The following is an 18,590-nucleotide window of genomic DNA, read 5'->3' on the forward strand; positions in this document are numbered from 1 at the left end:
AATAGCAGCTGGTAGGGCAGAGCTGCAGAGCTTGCAAGTTATCTTAAGCAGCTTAAAATCTTACTTGGGACGAATAGGTGGGAAAGGAATGTCAGAATGTCAGAAGATGGGTGAATAATTGCAGTAAAGATAACCGAGCAGCCCTACTCGTTCCTCTTTGGAAAGAGGGATGTTTATTCATCGAGACACTTTTAGTTGGCTGAGTTTTCCTCTTAGGAAGCTTGTAAATCAGCATGACAGTGCAAGAGCAAAATGGTGTGGAAGTTGAGGAGCACTGTTTCTTACTCGATTTGCTCAGGATAAAACGAGGGCATGTTGAAGTGGGGGGTGCTGCTGGGGGCCCTGGCCCTGGCCTGTCTTTTGTTCAGGCTGTGGAAGTGAGAGAGTCCTTCTGATCCCCTGGGTACCAGCACAAGGGGCTGGAGCAGGAATGCAATGGGCAGGGAGGCAGCCTGCCTGCTGCTGTCGGGTTCTGTTCGAAGTCTGCAGTGGCCGTCCTGTGCTCCTTTGTGCTTTTTATAGAGGTTTTTTAACCTTTACTCTTGTTAGTTTGTGGTTGCTTTTCTTGTTTGTTCCACAGTACTAAGATGCAAACCAACAGCAGTGTCAAAGAGCTACGTTTACGTTTTGCACTCCATCTGCTGTTTTGCAGCTGCACGTGGAGATGGAGGGTTGCTGCAAGGAGGCAGCAGTGTGATGGTGCTTCATGCATCCCTGTGCCTAGCACAGCCCGCAGAGAGCCCTGCTGAACTGCCGCCGGGAACGTGAGCCGGGCGTGCTCAGGGGCTGTTTGCTGTTGGCACTGCGGGTTGCAAAATTCCTTGGGCAGCGATCAGTGAAACTTCCTGCTGTCCTCTGCGATGTGCCCTAGGTGTGAGTCAGAATACCGGGAACGAGGAGCGGGATCGCCTGCAGCAACGTGACGTTTCCTTTTCAGTTCTGCTTAAATGCGATGCCCTCTGCTAATGAGCTAATGACAGTCTCCTGGCAGGCTGCGGTCACCCGCCGCTGCTGCAGCATATAAATAAGCCTGCCTGTGCAGATTCATCTGATACACGGTTTGACTTTGTAGTCTGAAATTAGCAGGGATAAAGTCCTCTAATGGACTTCCGTTACGTACAAACTCTGGAGGGAGCTCATAAAATCCGATGAGAACAATCGCATTTGCTCTGATGCAAGCTGCCTCCAGAACAAGTCCTCTTTGTTTCTGCTGCGAGGGTTGGGAGCTGCTGGGAGCAGCGTGAGCCCTGGGTGCTCCCAGAGCCCCTTGGTGCCACAGCTGTGTCTGTGCAAGGACAACGCTCAGGTGCAGCTGCTGTGTGCTGGGCAGCAGCCCTTCCTTCTGCTCCTCCTGCCCATGGTGGGGGAGCAGGCTGGGAGAGCAGGGACAGTGCACAGTGCTGCCTTTTTTTTTCAGCTGCTTCACAGGACTGAGGTCAGGCTGTTGGAAGGCGACTCCTGTGCCCGCGTGTTGATTTAAGCCCCTGGGTGTCCTCAAGGGTTAAAGTGGGGGCAGCTGGGACAGCGCGTCCCTCCAAATGCAATGTTACCCCGCAAAGTTCAAGAGCGGGGCTGGTTTCCTTCCATGGTGCTCTGTGCAGATTCCTCGCAGCAGTTCCTCGTGTTCGCAGAAAAGCAGTTACGTGAAGTGGGGGCCCTGTGGGACTCTGGGTACAGGGTTGTAAACGGGTTGTGGAACTCCCTGGAGCAAAGCAATGCTGGGTGCGCATCCCTGCTGCTTGGGTGCTCCTTGCTGCCCCGCTCTGCTTCCCCCCACTGCTTCCTGATGCTCACACTTTTCCTTCTGGCCTCGCCAGGCTCCGTAATTCCTGACCCACACAGCAGCTCTGTGGGGCCTCGCAGGCAGCAGCACTCAGAGCAGGGCTCCTGCTGTGCTCTGCACAATATGGGGAGCGCTCCTCATGGAAATGGGTCGCTTTGAGCCCAGATCTGGGACAGGCTGCAGGGAATTCCCATGGGCTGCCTGGATGGAGAAGGAACGTGCTCCTCCAGTGGTGGGCACAGGGCCTCGAGCTGCTCTGGGGGAGCTGCAGCCCCCAGGTGTGGTTTCTAACAGAGCTGGGGTGGAGTTTATATAATCCGGCGATGACAAAGCGAGGGGACAGGGAGCAGCGCTCGGGGATGGAGCTGCCTTCCCTGAATTGTATGGAAATGAGGGTGTGCCTGCGGCCTTCCCAGCTCGTGGCATGCAGAGCCAGCGTCATGCAGAGCCCGCAGCACGCCAAGCACCCAGCCGTTGCCTGCCCCCAGCCGTGCCCCCACCAGATCCCACTTGGGCTGTGTCCCACAGCCACTTCCCCTCCTTGGGCACAGCTCTGCAGGGCTGTTGTTGTTCCTCCTCACAGAGCTGGCTGTGAGGCTCTGCCACCCGCCCTTCTGTCTCGGCCATTTCTAGGAACTGCAGCTGTTGACAGCAGCTGGATGTTCCTTCCCTGTGCTGAAGGAGGGGCCCTGGGCCTGGGCCAAGCCGTCCATAGGCACCTCGCACGCCTTGCGCTAGGCTGAGCCCGGGCTGCAGCTCAGCTCTGCACTGCTGCCTCTCCTCACTGCTGAGGGAGCTTGGAGGCCGTATGTCCCTGAATCAGGGCGCACGGTGCTGCTGGGGTATCAGGAGAGCAGAGGCACCACTGCTGCATCCCTGCACCCGGCCATGCTGTGGCCTTGCCCACTGCTCAGTTCTGGAGCCCCTGTGACTTTTCACCCAGATAGAGCTCTCTGCTGCACAATAATATTTGCACGCCTAAAAGTAGCAGGATCGATCACAGCGCTGTTTTGCAACCTGTTGACGAGCGGGCAGTGCAGGATTATATAAGTGTACACAGTGCTGGCACCGCTGCCCCTCAATCATATGAGCACTGTTGTGTAACGCTTCCTATCGCTGGCACCGCACCGAGCGGCTTCACCGGCCACCACTGTGAATGTGCCCCACACCATGCGGGCCCTGGAGTTGGTGATGGCCACCAGGAGGGCTGGGGGTGCAGGGACCTGGCAAACCCAGCAGAGAAATGAGCTTGCTGCCTTCCGACCCTGCAGCAGGGGGCTGCGGTGTTGGGTTTTGAGGGCAATGGATGCAGGTGCCGTTATCTGAGGTCTGAAGTTCGCCTTCAAATGTCACCCACGCATGACGCAGTTTCCCCACCCAGGCCAAGTTAAATTACCTGCAGCTTGCAATTAAGAGCCGTTTCCTAATGAGCAGCTGCTTGTGGTGAGTTCTGAGCACTCATTGCCCCCACACAACACAGGCACAGGGGCTCATCCTCACCCTCTGCATTGCGGTTTGGCCACCATCACCCAACTCCTGCTCCAGCTGCACTTGCCATGTGGACATTTCCTCATTCCTCCTACCTTGGGCAGAGGTAGACCTGGCCACCCCAACACGCTCCCCACAGCCCCTTGGCTTGGTGGCACAGAGTCTGTATGCTGACAGATCCATTCTGTGCCCAACACACAGGGCGCCGTGCTCTGCACGGTGATGGCAGTGCCACATGGGACACAGCCTTCCTGGACACACTCAGAAAACACATCTGACATTGTGCAGAGCAAGGAAACCTCATCCTGGGACACAAGCTAATCTGTGTGGAAACACAAACCCGTTTCTGTTCCAAGCACCGATCCCCCCCCCATTTCTTTCTGTTCCCTGCACTGGCACCAGCCCATTCCCGCCACCCCTGCCCCTGGCACAAGCACCTGCATGCCCCATGGGGAGAGGGACATACGTACTTTGCAAGCCAGAGCCTTGCCCCGTCGGCGTGGTGCTGCTTCCCTGCTGTCCTTAATACCCCCCCCCCCACCTCTGAGCAGGAGGAGCAGAGCATCGCCCCGCAGACGGACACTTGCAGGTGCCAGAAGGCAGGAGCAGAGCGCGGCACGGCGGCACCGAGAACTGCAGCTCAGCCGCGGCCATTCGCGGGGCATTGCTGCCCTCTGCTGAGCAGGAGCCCGGCGGGGAGCTCTGCACCCTGCGCTCTGCTCCCAGCACTCATCGCCCTACACACGGAATCTTGCAACACGCTTCTTTCGTTCTGCAGCCTCGCACCTAGCGCCCCGCATCCTGCACGCTGAACTCTGCAAACTGCAGCCCTGCATCCCACACCCTGTGTCCCCACATCCCTGCTACTTCTTAACTCTGCATCCCGCATTCCTGCACCCCCACACCCCTGTACGCGGCATACTCCGTTTGCACCCCTCCCTCTCTGCAGCCCCGCATCCCTGCACCCGTGAATCCTGCATCTTCTTTTCTCCGCAGCTTTCTCACATCCCTGCAGCCCCCACCGGGGCACCACTGTACCCCCGTACCTGCAGCCTCACCCTCCCCCCTCCCCCCGTGTTATACATCCCCTGCACGCGCCTGCAGCCCCGCATCTTGCAGCCTCGCACCCCTCCCTCCCCCCGCTCACGTATTTGCGCGCCCCGCAGCGCCGCACCCAGCACTTCCCCGCCACGCCGCCAGGGGGCGCTGCGAAGGGACGCGGCGATGGGCGCGGTCTAGGCGGGGGCGCGGTCTCACCGGCGGGGCACGGGGAGGAGGCGTGGCGGCGCGGTGACGCACGGGGGCGCGTTCGGCGGGGCGGCACGGGCCGGCGGCGCGGAGCGGTACCGCAGCCATGTACCGGGCCCTGTACAGCTTCCGCTCGGCCGAGCCCAACTCGCTGCCGTTCGCCGCCGGGGAGACGTTCCTGCTGCTGGAGCGCAGCAACCAGCACTGGTGGCTCGTCACGCGGGCCGGCTCCGGAGAGACGGGCTACGCGCCGGCCTCCTACCTCCAGCGGCTGCAGGTGGGCCGGGGGCGGCGGGCCCCGGGGGAGCAGCGGAGGGCGGGGAGCCGCGCGCCGGGGCGGCAGGAGTGGGTGTCGCACCGCGGTGGCTGCGGTAGCGGAGCGCTCCGGGTCTCGCGCCCGAGGTGCCGGCCGTGCGGTGATGCCGTGCAGTGCGGCTGTGCTCCGTGCGGGCGGCCGGCCGGGCGCGGGGACGCCGGGGTACGGGGACACGGGGCTGACAGCAGCCTGGCGGCTGCTCGTCCTGCCGCCGGGGCGCTGGCGTCTCTGTAAGCCCTTAAGCAGTTTACGGGCGCTATTCATTTACAGGGCGAAGGCCTTATTTAAAGCCCCGTGGTAGCGCTGCTCCGGGCTGCTGCTCCTGCGGCCCCTTCTCTGCTGCCCGTCGGGCACGATGTGATGTGTGCTCGTCACGGTGGGCAGCCGCCTTCTGCCCTGCGGCCTTCTGGAGCGGCCCTCCTGCGCTGTCCTGCTGTTGTCGTTCTGGTTTCAAAATCTTCCAGGGAAAAGCATTTTGCTTTTGAATTTATGTTTGTTATTCACGTTATGTTTTGCTGTAGCCCCAAAGCCCTCAGAGGTCGCTCGCCATCTGCTGTGGGTGACCCCAACAGTCTGTTGGTCGCCCACTGACACTGAAGTAGAGCTGCTCACGACCCTGTGATGCTCAGTTCAGCTGCGGCTTCCCCGGTGCTCGTGGAGCTCAGCAGGAAACAGACAAGCTTTTCCTGCAGCCTCTCATCTTCATTTGGTGATGAAGTTTCTGGAGCCAGAACTCTCCTAGTGGTGCAGGAGGCAGCAGGACCCAAACTGCTGTCCTGCAGCTGTGGTAGTGCCCCATCTGCGTTATTCTGATGAGCTGAAGTCAACCTGCATGGCAGTGAGGCCCTGTGTGGGAAAGCATCCTCTGGCTGAGCTGGGCTGTGGCCATTTGCTGAGCGTGAGCCTCCTGACCAACCTCAGCTTTAAAAAGGCACTGATACCAATTAGTAACAGTCCTTTGCAAGGCAAATTAATTCCGCCCCAATCGCAACAGGGAAAATGCAGCTCCTGATTAGCAAGGAGAGCGACTGGCCAACAGGAGTCACCATTGTAAAGCAAGGCATGGCTGTCAGCAGTGCGTCAGGTTCCAGGTGAGTGCCAGCAGCAGCTCTGAGCCCTTGCAGCAATGCTGGGGGGAGCACGGGGCTGCTTTCCTAGTGCCACCCACTGCTGGGAGCATCAGCTTCCTTCTGATTCGCAGGTTTGCCCTGTCTCCAGGCCCTGCTGGCTCAGGCTGTGTTCCCCATGTTGGGCAGAGGTGTTAACATTGCCTGGTGAGGAGGGGAGTGGTAGCTCTGAGCCGTTCTGGTGAGAACATGGACACAGCTGAGAGCACAGTGAGCAATTTAAGGATGCCTCAGGTTGCTCTATCTTTTTCTGCAGGAACAAACAGGCATGTGATAAAAATAAGACTGCTTCACGCAGCCTAGCAACAACTTAGAATTCTCATGCAGCATAAGCAAATGCACAGAGGCACAGCACAGGTGATCCTGGTTGGATAGGCACGGGGATGGTGTTTCATTACCTCAGCTGAAGAGAGGGGAGGGTTTTGGAAAGGAGTGAAGTGTGAGCTCCCTTTGCTTGCAGGAAACTCCTTCGTCCTGATGCATTTTGTAGTATTGACGCATGCCCTGGGCTTACGTGGCTGCTTTTCTACAAGGACAGCAAACAGGTCAGTTCAGCAGCACCTCCTGGAGCTGGTATTGATGTGATTTGGGTCAGAAGGTGAGCAGAGGGCAGTGGCACTGACCATCTCCTGCACTGCCGTGGAGCCCGAATCGCCATGTGTCATCAGTTCCAGATCTGCCACAGCTTGTAATGGGCGTGAGAGCTTAATCAGAGTGCTCGCACAGATCCTGAATAAGCACTTAGACTAAAAATAAAGTTTTATTTTGGAGAATAAGCAGCTGGTAGTGCTGTGCAGCTGAGGCTGTGTTTCTCAATACATGTAAGGAGTTGAAAAATGAGGCATTTTTTTCTGGGCTGTCGCAATAAGAGATGCTATCCTAGCAGAGCTGCTGATGCTTCAAAATGAAGTTTCATTCTTGAGATTAAATGACAGTCAGGGGAATTAACCATTTCTAATTACTGCAGCTAAAGATTGAACATCTTGGCCAGAAGTTGTGCAGTCTTTCACAGTTCTGAATGATTAAAGTAGAAATGCACTAATGGTCTTTGGTTTTTGTTTTTGCTCGGTCACGTATCTTCTGGGGGTCATGGGGATGTGTTCTTCTCACTCAAAATACTTTGATTAAAAACAGTTAAGTGCTGTTGTATCAGATCTAAAAACTTGGGACCTGAGCTCCCACACCTGAACAGCTCTGTGCCTGTTGGTCCCACTGCTTGTGGTGGCACTGCCAGGCTCTGGGGCTGCTGCCCCTGTGGCTCTCCTTTAGGCTGCTGACTTTAAGGCTGTTGTAGGGTCTGTTCAAAATGGCTGAGCCTCATAGACAGCAAATGTAGATATCCTTCCTGCCGCCCCATTTGCAGGAAAAACATCAACTCTGAAATTTAGTAGAGGCTGACTGGAGGTGACTGAACTCACTGTTTGCTCACAGGGAAAGAAAGAGTGCTGACCAGCAGGAAAACAGAGTTTGGATTGCTTTTCCGTGGGGGAAAATGTGCTGGTATTAATGACTGTGGAAAAACAACATACAGAAGGGTGAAGGCTTCTCCTTGCTGGAGAAGAGTAACATCCATGCTCAGTGCAGGCTGCGTGCCAGGAAAGGCTTTGATGGGAGCAGGCAGTATCATGGTCGTTGGCTGACCTAAGAAGATTCCCTGCAAGGTCTGGGGCATATTAATTCCTGAGGGGAAAGTCAAATCCCATATAAACGGGTATTTGTCTCTCAGTAGCTGAAACATTGAAAACAGCTGAATCTCTCTGTTAAGGTCATTAAGAGATCTCTGTGCAACAGAAACAACCTCCTCCTTTTCTTCCTTTACTTATATAGCTCAGATGTATGTAAAAATAAGCATTTTTCAGGGCACCCCAGTCACGCTCCCTCATGAAGGATTTAAACTTTGTCGTTCCCTTTTGAGATCATGCATGCATCACATGGCCTGCCAGTCCAGGCCTTGGAAGGATGATAAATTCCAGCAGGGAGAGAATTTCATGAGGAGAGAAGAGCCAGCAGCCTTCATGTGCAACTGTAGCATTAGATAGTCTGTAAGAAAATTAGACTTATCAGATGCTGATGCCCTTTGCGGTCGAAGCTACAGCCAGAATGTTATAAGCCATGGCTTCTGACAGAGCTCGGTGTGCAGGTGGGTTAGGAGATAGGCTGCGGCTACAGCTTGCTGCTCTGCTGCTGAGCCTGTGTGTGCAGATTGCTTTGTTGCATCTGTAGCTAACTTGTGCTCACATAAGAAGGGAAGGAGCTGCTTTCAAGTCCCTGCCATGTGCTGAGGATCAAACAGCTGTGCCACAAAGCCTGGTAGAAGTGATATTTAATGTGCAAGGAGCAGGTTGGTCCCTGCCCTGCAGCAGAGAGGTGCCAGCGCGTCGCCTGGTTTCACACAGAAGACTTTTCTGTGCTACAGAGCGACTGCCACTGAGGGAAGTGTGAAGGATATGGGGCCCATGGCCTCACTGGGGAGAGGAGTGTGGGGGAGCGTGGCCTCCAGGGCAGCAATCAGCCACGAGTGCATCGCGGCCTCTCCAGGCTGTGGGTTGTTGCCTTTTGCTGTACTAGACGGGGTGCTGCGTGCCGTGCCTTCCTTCTGCACAGACTGCTCAGCTGAAGCTCGTGTGCGTGCAGGCCGTCTGTGAGACGCCGGCTTCTGTGCCCGTGACCTGGAAACGCCAACGTGTGCTGGTCCTGGGCTCTGCTCAGCTGCGCACCGGGTTTAATTTGGAAAAAGAGAAAGCTGTCAGAGTGCGTGCTAGATAATTCCAGGCTGTGGGTCACGTCTTGCTAAATCACCAGTTCCACATTCAGGCAAAAGCTGTTAGTTATTTCTTGGTTTGTTTATTTTTTGCCACTGCGAGTGAGGTAGAGCTTTGCAAGGCAGAAATCTGAGGGCAGGCCCCAGCTCACAGGCTTGCCTTGTGTTAGCTAAAAGCAAAAGGATGAAGGTGTGGCAAGGTCCCCAAAATAGTGACCCTCCTTGAGGGAGGTGGGGCTCATCGGGGGCAAAGGGTCCTGAGTGCTGTTCCTGCCTGGTTTTTGCTCCTTGCTCTGCCTGTCCTGCCCTGCAGGCTCAGCCCCATGCCACAAACAGGAGATCCAAATTGCTGTCGACGGGTTTTCAAGGTTGGGAGCTCTGTGTCAGCTGGGCTCAGTGCAGTGTCTGTGTGCCACAGCGGGTGTGTTCTGGGACCAAACAGATGGCTGCCTGAAGAGATCAAGCTGAAGCTCCCCACCAAGCAGACAAATGCAAACCTCGGTGGCCGTGCAGCCTCGTGTGGTGACAGCCCCATTTTGGGTGAGCTCAGTGAGCTCTGCTCACAGATGGCCTTTTTCCATCCCTTCCTGAGAAAAAAACGTATATTAGAAGAAGAAAGAAGGGGTAGCGTGATGTGACCATCCAAGATCAAGTGTGTTGTGTCCTGTTGGTGAGTCTCACTGCAGTACCCTCCTTTTGGCCTTGTTCCTGAGGAGCATCCTGCAGGAATGGGTTGCCACTGTCCTTGGGTGGAGTTCTGGCTCACCATATGCTATCAGGGCTCGTGTGTCAGGGAAGCCAATCCTTTTTTTTTTTTTTTTTGCATGTGTAAGGAATAATTGCATTAAAACCCAGTACATGAAGTAGGAACAATGAGTAGAAAAGTTCTTCACCTACTTAATGTATAAGCTTAGGGATTTTCTTGAGCCTTGCAGAGTCAGTGTTTGTAGCTGGAGGCTCTTCCACCTGACACTGTGCCCCTGAATTGCTATTCTTTTAAGGAACAAAGTTTTGTCTGCCTTAAAATCACCTTTGTGATTTAGACTAAAAAATGCATCCCATGTAATGGTTTTTGGACTTGATTTAGAGCATGTCTTTGGATGCTTGATGACAAGAGGGGACTGCATCATTGAAATAATTGTGAAGTTATTAAAAAGGCTGTACAATATAGTTCTTTACATCAGGGATGGGAACAAGCCCCTCCAGCATCCCTTTTTGGGAAGCATGATTTTGTCTGTGGTCTTTGGCTCCTAGAAGCCTCCCCCTTGTGATATGGGACAGCATCTGAGACTTCTGTGTGCATGAACCACGTTTGGAATGGCTGTATGCTTGAGCTGCTTATTCTTGAGATCTGATTTAGAAGTTTAAGATCTCAAGGTAACATTGAGCTCTGATCACTTCAAAAGCTTTTAAACACAGTGATACAGTATTGATATCTGAGCAACACATTCTCCCAACAGAAGCACTGTTGACAATGGTTGGTCTTGTGCTGAGTTGTAGATGAACACAACCATCTACCAGCTGGGCCATGTGGTGCATAGAGTCATCTAGGTTGGAAGAGACGTTCGAGATCATCAGGTGCAACCATCAGCCTGATCTACAGGATCCCATCACTAGGCCCTGTGTGAGCGTGGAAGGGCAGCCAGCTCCACCTGGAGCATTCAGAGGGTAAAAAAAGGGAGAGACAGCCACCATGGGCTGTCCCAGCCATGCGCCCTGAGGGTGCTGTAGCCCCATGCTGGCTCTGAGACAGCTTCCAGCCCTTCTCTGCCCCATGGTGGTCTTGTGCACCGGAGGGTTCTGTGGGCCCCACTTGTTCTGCTGGGGCTGAGCTGAGCCCTGGCTGTCTCCTGTCCAGTGGGATCTGTCTCGCTTTGAATGGACATGAAAGTCTCTTTGGAATATGTTCATTTTAATTTGTCCTTGTGCTGCTGAGCAAGATGGAGACTGATGAGGGTGAATGGGGCATGCGAAAAGGTGGATGTGAGAAATCAATGCTGTAATAAGGCAAATGAGCTGGGGTGAAAGTTTTGTACGTGAGAAGCAAGCAGTCCAACAAATCTAGGTTTCTCCTCTTCACTGCCTTGGGCAGTGAGGAAAACACGATTATGGCTGTTCTGCTGCCTTTAGCACAATGTCCTAAGAGGACATTCTCTTCCCGTTCCAATTTCTTCGTGTTTTCTGAGCCTCTGTCATTTTAAGCTGCAAAAGGAGTTGGGATTATAACTTGCAGCTCAAGCAGCAGGCTGTTTTTTCCCCTCAGATAGTGTGGACACTAATGAATTGCTTTTCTTCCGTGACCCACCTCTTGCTTTGCTGTGGGTGAAGTGTCAGCAAATCTCGTTGAACTCTTTAATCTCTAAGAGGGGGAGGAAAAAAAAAAACAACTTAAAGCAACCCCCGTATCTGTTCTTGAGCTGAATTTGGTGATAACAGCAAGTTAGCCTCCTTCCACTGATAAACACAGCTCGACTTGCAATTCTCAAGATACTTTTGTAGGTCAGCGCGGAAACTGTCGCTGTGTCTTCAGTTTTGAAGCCCAGAAAAATCGTGCATTGTCCACCCCCACCATCTGCCAGTCAAAAAGCAGCTCACAAGGCCTCAGGTCTTAAGTTTGCACTTCTGGTGGGGTTTGTGGTGTTCTTTTTTGGTTTGTGCTCTGCCTTCATGGTCACGCACGCAGCAGCTCTAGTTGTGAGATGCAGCTACAGATCTCTGTAGTGTCTTCATTCTCTCTTAGCAAGAGTTAACATTGGCTTTATCATTGTCCCAGGATAGCTCAATTGTGTTGACTCCCTGAATTTGCTGTGTGTCTCAGCAGAAGCATCCACTTTACCAGGAATAAATATGCTTGCAGCAGCAGCTCTTAATAAATAAGAACATCGGCAGGCCTGGGGTTTTTTTCTATGGCCAATTAGCATGCTTTACCTCTTGACAACAACGCAGCCTGTGTTGTGTATTCCAGCCCTTCTGGTGCCTTTTCCCTTGCTGTCCTGCACCTGCACCCTCCACAGTCTTTTTATGGTTCTGGGCACCAGAAGAAGCATCATACAGAAATGATTTATTTTTTTTTTCAGTTGTCTACTTTGGAGAGACTTTGTAAGCATGCTTTCTGAATGCCATTAGCAGGAGCTCCTTTTCCCTTCGCTCCATCCCTGCTGGCGCCACAATTGAATGCCAGCGACTTTCATGGCTTCCCAGGCTTGTTTCTTCTTGACTCCATCTTTCCCCCCCTTTGAAGCAACAGCCAGCAAACATGATCACCTGCAAAGGGTGTTTCTGTGGCTGTGTTTTCGGCTTGCAACCGTGTTTTTGCTGATTCTGTCAGAGCACATATGGGCTGAGACTTGCAGTCTGGCCCAGGCATCTCCAGCACTCTTGGAAGTTAGAAATTAAGCATGACCAAAAGTGCAACAAATGTAGGGTTTTTTATCTCCATGTGCTTAGGATAACTGCATGTGAGTCACCTGGGAGCTGTACTGAGTCTCACTGAGAAGTGAGGGGCATCTGGAGTGTTGGCTTGAGGCTACTTATACATCACATGTCCTCGAATAGTTTCTTGCACTTTACTCCAGTGACTTTCCTTCCACTTTTATATATCCTATTCTTAACCCTGAGCCTTCTACAGTACAGAGACTATCTGCAATTTCCTTTTCAGTATAAGCATTAGCTCTAAAATATGTGCATGTACTTTCTTTTCTTTCCCCTGCACAGATGCAGTGACCATTACTTGATCGTGCTTCGTGCTGACTCATCTCACAAACCGTGCGCCAAAAGGATGCTGAGCAGCCAAACCTTAAAGCCAGGACGCTCTGTCTGCCAGCTATTTACCTGGGACAGACAGCGAGACATCCCCTGGAGAGCTGATAACAGGAAGAGCTCTGCTCAGCCAGCGCAGGCTGCAGCCCCGTTGCAGTTTGGTGCTGTGCCCCTGTGCTGCCCATTGACTTGGTGTATTCTGAGAGCCGCTCGTGCCTGCGCTGCCTGGTTAGCACATCTCCTGCCGGGAGCTCTGCCTCCTGCTTTAGCGGGATTTGCACAACAGAAGCCCTTTCCCCTTCTCTCCCTTCTCTTCATTTCCCATTTGCTCACGCTGTCTGCTCCAGCAGCTGCTGTCAGCGGGAGCACACGGGCTGTCTGCGGGGCCGGCTCTTTGTCAGCAGGGCTCAGCCACGTCTTTGTTTGCTCGCTGCTCGGCAGAGATGCTGCAGGTTGGTTAGGGGCATTGCTCATCCTGTTTGCTCAGCAGCCAGAGCGGTTGCCCGTTGTTCCTGATGCATTTTTATGGTGCGTGTTTAAGTGCTGCCAGGCACTCCTTCTGAGAGGAGTAAGTGAATGCCTGTCTCTTGGCTGACAACCTGGGGACTGAAGTGTTCTGATTGGGGCTGCAAAAAGGGGAAGGGAAAGCATCTGAATTTCCTAAAGCAAACCAAAAGGGCTGAGTTCTGTTATTTCTGTATGAACTGCGTGGTTCGGAAGGGGGAAGTCTTATCTGTACATCGCTGTGCCATGGAGCTGTAGAACAAAGGCCAGCTGGCTTTTTGTAAATCACTGCAGCCATCATTTAAATCTGGAAGGATTACAGCGTGCAGACGGCCGGGCGGTGACTGGGGACGGGCTGCATGTGACCTCAGAGGTGGTGCTGGTCTCTGGTGTGAGCAACAAAGAGCCAGTCTGTGCCTGCGTGCGCCAGCAGGATCGCACCCCAGTCCCAGCAGTGCCGGTGCAGCTGCGTGAAAACAGAGCTGTCACCAGAGACAAAACTTTGTCTGTCCTCTGCCGTGGTGTTGTGAGAGCATGGCATGGTGGTGCTGCCGTGTGTCCCTGGCTCAGCCTGCTCTGCGTTCATGGGCTGCTCTCATGGATGTGGGGTCTTGCACACGTGGGGCAGCTCAGCCTGTCCGCGCTGATGCAGCTGTCAACCTGCTTGTCTGGAAAATGCCTTTCGGAAAGGTGTGATTATTCTGGGCTACTGGGCAAGCTCTTCTGTGTGACTGCATTTAAACAACACGGGGTGGTAGCTGAGGAGAAATCCAGGCAGTGAGGGAGGTGCCACGTGGGACAGAAGGAAATCGGCAGGTGGCCCCGAGGAGGTCCTCTATTTGCTCATGTTATTAGCAAGGAGAGAGGAAATAATGATTTATTGATGCTTCTGTAATTCTCTTCTGCTGGGCTACGAAGGGAGAAATTTGGTTTTCTTTCTGATATTCTGGGGTCTAATTGAGATGTAAGGGCTGCCTGGAGGGCAGCTCTTCTGCAGGGCTGTGGATGCCCCGTGTCTCAGCTGTGACCGAGCTGAGGATCTGCCATCTGCACAGCTCAGTGAGCAGCAAGTTAATGCTGCGCTTTGATTCGAGCCCTTCTGCCAGGGCTGCGTTAATAGAGGGTTGGGTGGGAAAACAGGGAAGAGCGCGGCAGCAAAAAGCTGGTTGTCACAGTGCTGTTCTGTCAGTGTAAGAATGCCGTGCTGTGTAGAAAGGCAGCAGTGCCTGTGGGTGCAGTGGGACGGCAGAGCTATGGCGTGGCAAGCACTGCCAGCAGGCAGGGATGGGAGCAGGGCTCCCATGGACTGTGGGCACAGCAGTGTGAAAGGTGGATTAACATCCTTGCCAGAGAGCTGTGGTGCCCCATCCCTGGCTGCGCTTGAGGCCAGGTTGGGTGGAGCCCGGGAGGCCTGAGCTGGTGGGGAGCAGCCAGTCCACAGCATGGGCTTGGAGCTGGTGGGTTTTAAGGTCCTTTCCAACCCAAGCTGTTCTGCGGTTGTAGGAACATGGCCTTCCTTTCCAACGATGTCATACAGCTACATTCTGAGTGTTGGGTTTGGCCTTGATCTGATACCTTTGTGAATTTGGTAGGTGTATTTTAACAGACTTGCTTTTATTTTCTGAAGTTTTCCCCTGTTGCTTTCTCTTTTTTTGATCTTTCTTAGGGAAACAAAGCAACCAAAATACTTCCTGTATTTTTCATGCTCAAAGATGAGGATTGCAGAGGGCTCCCATCCTCACCTTGTGTGCATATCTTTCTCACCGTCTGCAGTTGTTGTTAATTCACATTTGGGTTAGTAATTAATTAGGGAATAAATAATACATGGCAGGTTATCAGAATGCTGCACTCTGGTGCTGGGGGGGCAGCTCTCCTGACAGGTAGGGGCTGCATTCTACTGCTCTACGGTCCCTGAGAGGCTGATTCAGGTGTACCCTTGATGAGATCGCAGGGGTCCCAGGTGTGGAAACCTCCTTCTTCCCGTGCCCCTTCACCACAGCTCTTCCCAGCTTCCTGCTGTGTGTTGGGTATGTCTTGTTTCAAGGCTGGCGTGTATCTCAGCCGAGCTGGCTGGCAGGAGGATTAAGTGTTGCTATGACAGTTTGGGTGTGGGGATTTGGAAAAGCCACCAAGTTGCAAAACAAGCAGCAGGAAGAAAGCGAGCAAAAATGCAAACATGGAGCGAAGTGACTCTGAAGGGCACCAGACTTTAGGGCTGTCACATTTGTGGCTCTGTGCCTGCAGGGTGGCGAGAGCAGCAGGAGCAGCAGGAGCTGGGTTGCACTGCCATCCGTCCTGCTGTAAGCTCCAGCAGTACATAAGTTCAAGTCACAGCTGAAGCAATGGGCTGACATGTGGGATGTTGCATTTCTCAGGTGCTGGAGCAGGATGTGGTCCTCCAATCCATCGACCGTGCCATCGAGGCTGTGCACAATGCTGCCATGAAGAACGGAGGGAAATACAACCTGGAGCAGAGGGATGTCCTGCAGTGAGTGGGACGGTGCTGGTGGGGGTGGGCGGTGTGACAGGAGGGTGGGGGCTGTGCCTGGGGATAGAGATGGCTGCCACCAATCTGAGTCCCCCTGCTGCAAAGTGCCTGCCCAGAGAGCTCTCCAGTGCTTTTGCTGACAGCTGCTGGGGCTCCGGTCCAGCACATCAAGTAAAGCGGTGCTCCGCTCCTCACACCCTTGGTGTACATAAAGGAAGAAGAAGCTGTAGGCTTAGAGGAGAAATCCAGAACCTCTCTGGCTCTTTTCTCCTCTCTGCCGGCCAGGAGTTGTAGCGGTGGTTGGCTGTGTGGCACAGGGCCCTGAAAGCGTTCTCAAATAATTGCTTGTGAGGAGAATTTTATTTTTTTCCTCCTCTGACACCTCGCCCTCTGCACTGAGGCACGCTGGTTTAATCTCAGCTGAACAGTGATTCTAAAGTGCAGGCAATTTCTGGAGCTTGCAATGCAATATGTGACTCTCCCTTGAGGAAGAGCCATTTTTCTCCCATGAAGCGATGAATAAATCATGGACTTCTTGCAAAGCTTCTTCCTTCCTCCCCTAGAAGTGCTTCCTTAGTTGTTAATGAAACTGGCATCGGCGTTCGCAGTAATATAACCCATTCCAGTACACGTCACCCCAAAGCAATATATCATGTCAGCCCCTTCCTTAAGCTGTGCTCTTCCTGATGTCACCGTTCCTTTTCAGAAAGCTGATCCATCACCGGAAGGAGACCGTGTCCCGCAAAAGCCACTCTCCCACCCCTCAGGGGATGGTGATGACTCAGTCCTCCAGCGACCACCACCTGGACGCGGCGCGGCAGCCCAACGGCGTGTGCCGGACCGGGTACGAGCGGCACCACAGCCTGCCAAACACTGAGTTCGAGGAGGAGGACGAGGGCCCCTATCAGGTAATGGCAGCTGGGCGCCTCTGCGTTCCTCCTTCAGTGGGATAATGCTGCTTGGCTTGTTCAATAAGGTGCCTTTATGGCTGAAGTCCCAGAGCAAGTGTTGTGTGGCTTGCTATGGCGCTGCATCCCTGGGTGCGGTAAGCTGATCCTGTGCTGTGTCCATGAAGCCTGGAACTGACCCTCTGTTGTTCACTCTCTTGATGACTTTTGGGACCTTTGAGGGTCCAAGGCCTTACAGTGCAGGCTCTGCTCTAGACTGAGTGTTTCCTGAGGACTTTCTCAAAGAGTTGCGAGCTCCCCAAAGAACTCTTAGTGAAACAAGGGGAATAAGGGGGGATGGTTTAAAAATGAAACGATGGGAGGTTTAGGGTGATTATTAGGAGGAAGTTTTTCACACAGAGGGTGGTGAGGCACTGGAACAGGTTGCCCAAGGAGGCTGTGGATGCCCCATCCCTGGAGGGATTCAAGGCCAGGCTGGATGTGGCTCTGGGCTCCTGGTCTGGTGGTTGGTGACCTGCGCATAGCAGGAGGTTGAAACTAAATAATCATTGTGGTCCTTTTCAACCGAAGCCATTCTATGATTCTGTGGTTCAAAACAGCACTGGTGTGAGCTGCAGAGCTTCCTCCACATACTCAGCACTGCTTTGTTTCCCTCTTCTTGAATCTGCACAGTGATATCTTTGGTTCTGAAGTGTTTATCTGCTGTGGGTGCCAATGTTTACTGCTTAAATCATGAAGAAACAAAGACCCTGCTTTGTCTGAATGCTTCTTGTCATGATAAATTGAAGGTAGGATGCAGGGAATATGATTTGTATGTAAAAAAGCAAACTGCCATAAGTATTACACAATTCCAAGGTTGCTGCGTGGCGTCGGCGAGGCTTCAGCGAAGTGGCCAAGGACAAGGACAGATGCAGCAGTTGTTCAGGGAGAGTGATGTGGCCGATTATGCCGTGTGGATACAGCTGTGTTTTAGGGCTAAAGGCTAAGCAGGGCTGAGCACAGTGATTTTTTTCTCCTATAGATGAGCACGTACGCTGTAGTTTGTCTTCATCTCCACACGATTATCTGAGGTAGGCAGTGCTTATAAGGCACTGATAGACCGTCACTGCAGCACATGAAGCTGCTTTTGCACGTAAAGAATTGCAAGTTCCCAGAGTGCAAAGGTAGCTCCAGCTTGTGTGGAATGCAGCAATCCCTACAAACTCCGTTTTTCTTAGCCTTAGTTTTCCTCTCTGGGCAGCCAAACCAGCTCCATTCTCAAGGCTTCACACTATAAGCTTAGGAAATGGAGCACCTGAAGGTCCATTCACCACGCTGATTTCCCATCTCTGTCTGGTCTGTGCTTTGGTTGCTTGCCAAAAAGGAGCAGAATGGATCCATTGGCTAACAGAGCTGTTTCTGTCTGATGGCGCCAAGGATGCAGCCAAAAAGATTCCAGCTTAGCCCTGTGCTGAAAGGGCTTGTTGAGGTTATAGCTGCTCAGCGGAGGGGTTTCCTGTATGCTTTAGAAATAGGAAATGGAGGAAACATCACTGCTTTCTTTCACTATATCTGGTTATGCAGCTGTCTGAGAGTCCTGCTGAAAATTAATTTTTCTCAGCAACTCCAGAAAAGCAGAAGTCAGGGCGTGTTTTTCACTGGGCGCATTTTATGTTTGCATATAAAATCATGAACAGAATTTGAAGTGCAAATTTCCTCTCGGTAGCTTTGTTCCCTGGAGGCTGAACTGGCTGAAATGCATGGAGATGGCACCATGCTGAGTCTCTGCTCCTTCCCCACAGCAGCACAAGATGGGAGATGCTTCCTCCGTTCTCTCCTCCTTCCCTTGGGGTTTTGATGCCTCCCCCCCTCTGCTCAAACTCACTCCGGAGCACGGGGCCAGAGAGGGGATGGTCATCTCTCACCCCCATGTCTGGTGGTGAAATGCATTTGATGCTTCACATTCCACCCACAGCCTCAGGGGCTGAACTCACAGCGCTGGAGAGCCGCCTGCGTGAAGCTATGTGGGGCTCTGCACTAACATTAGTTCTGCATCTATTAATTTAGACACGAATCTGCAATGGTTGTGTTAAACTCGTGTGGTAAATTTGGAAAGGAGAATGAAGTCCTGGAAATACTCCAGAATGTCCCAGCCCTAGCAGCCTCCAAATAATGTCGCGCTGCTGCTCTGAACTCCACGCCTGCCTGCTAAATCCACCGCTCCTGTAA

The 18,590-nt window shown here is 53.0% G+C and overlaps 1 protein-coding gene across 2 annotated transcripts in view; it reads left to right on the plus strand.

Moving 5' to 3' along the window:
* The first annotated feature begins 4,564 nt into the window (after positions 1–4,564).
* The window catches only part of NCKIPSD (NCK interacting protein with SH3 domain), a 35,062-nt gene continuing 21,036 nt past the window's right edge, over positions 4,565–18,590 (plus strand). Inside the window, exons 1-3 of one of the 2 annotated variants that reach the window (XM_052678443.1) lie at positions 4,565–4,796; positions 15,362–15,474; positions 16,181–16,382. In XM_052678443.1, coding sequence (XP_052534403.1) covers positions 4,626–4,796; positions 15,362–15,474; positions 16,181–16,382 — 486 coding nt within the window. In that variant the 5' untranslated portion in view covers positions 4,565–4,625. Of the gene's footprint in view, positions 4,797–5,808; positions 5,927–15,361; positions 15,475–16,180; positions 16,383–18,590 lie in introns of those variants that run through there. The other variant, XM_052678444.1, reaches the window with a different exon arrangement.

The sequence above is a fragment of the Tympanuchus pallidicinctus genome, unplaced genomic scaffold, assembly GCF_026119805.1.
Source record: "Tympanuchus pallidicinctus isolate F22 unplaced genomic scaffold, pur_lepc_1.0 scaffold17, whole genome shotgun sequence".
Classification (NCBI taxonomy): Eukaryota; Metazoa; Chordata; class Aves; order Galliformes; family Phasianidae; genus Tympanuchus; species Tympanuchus pallidicinctus.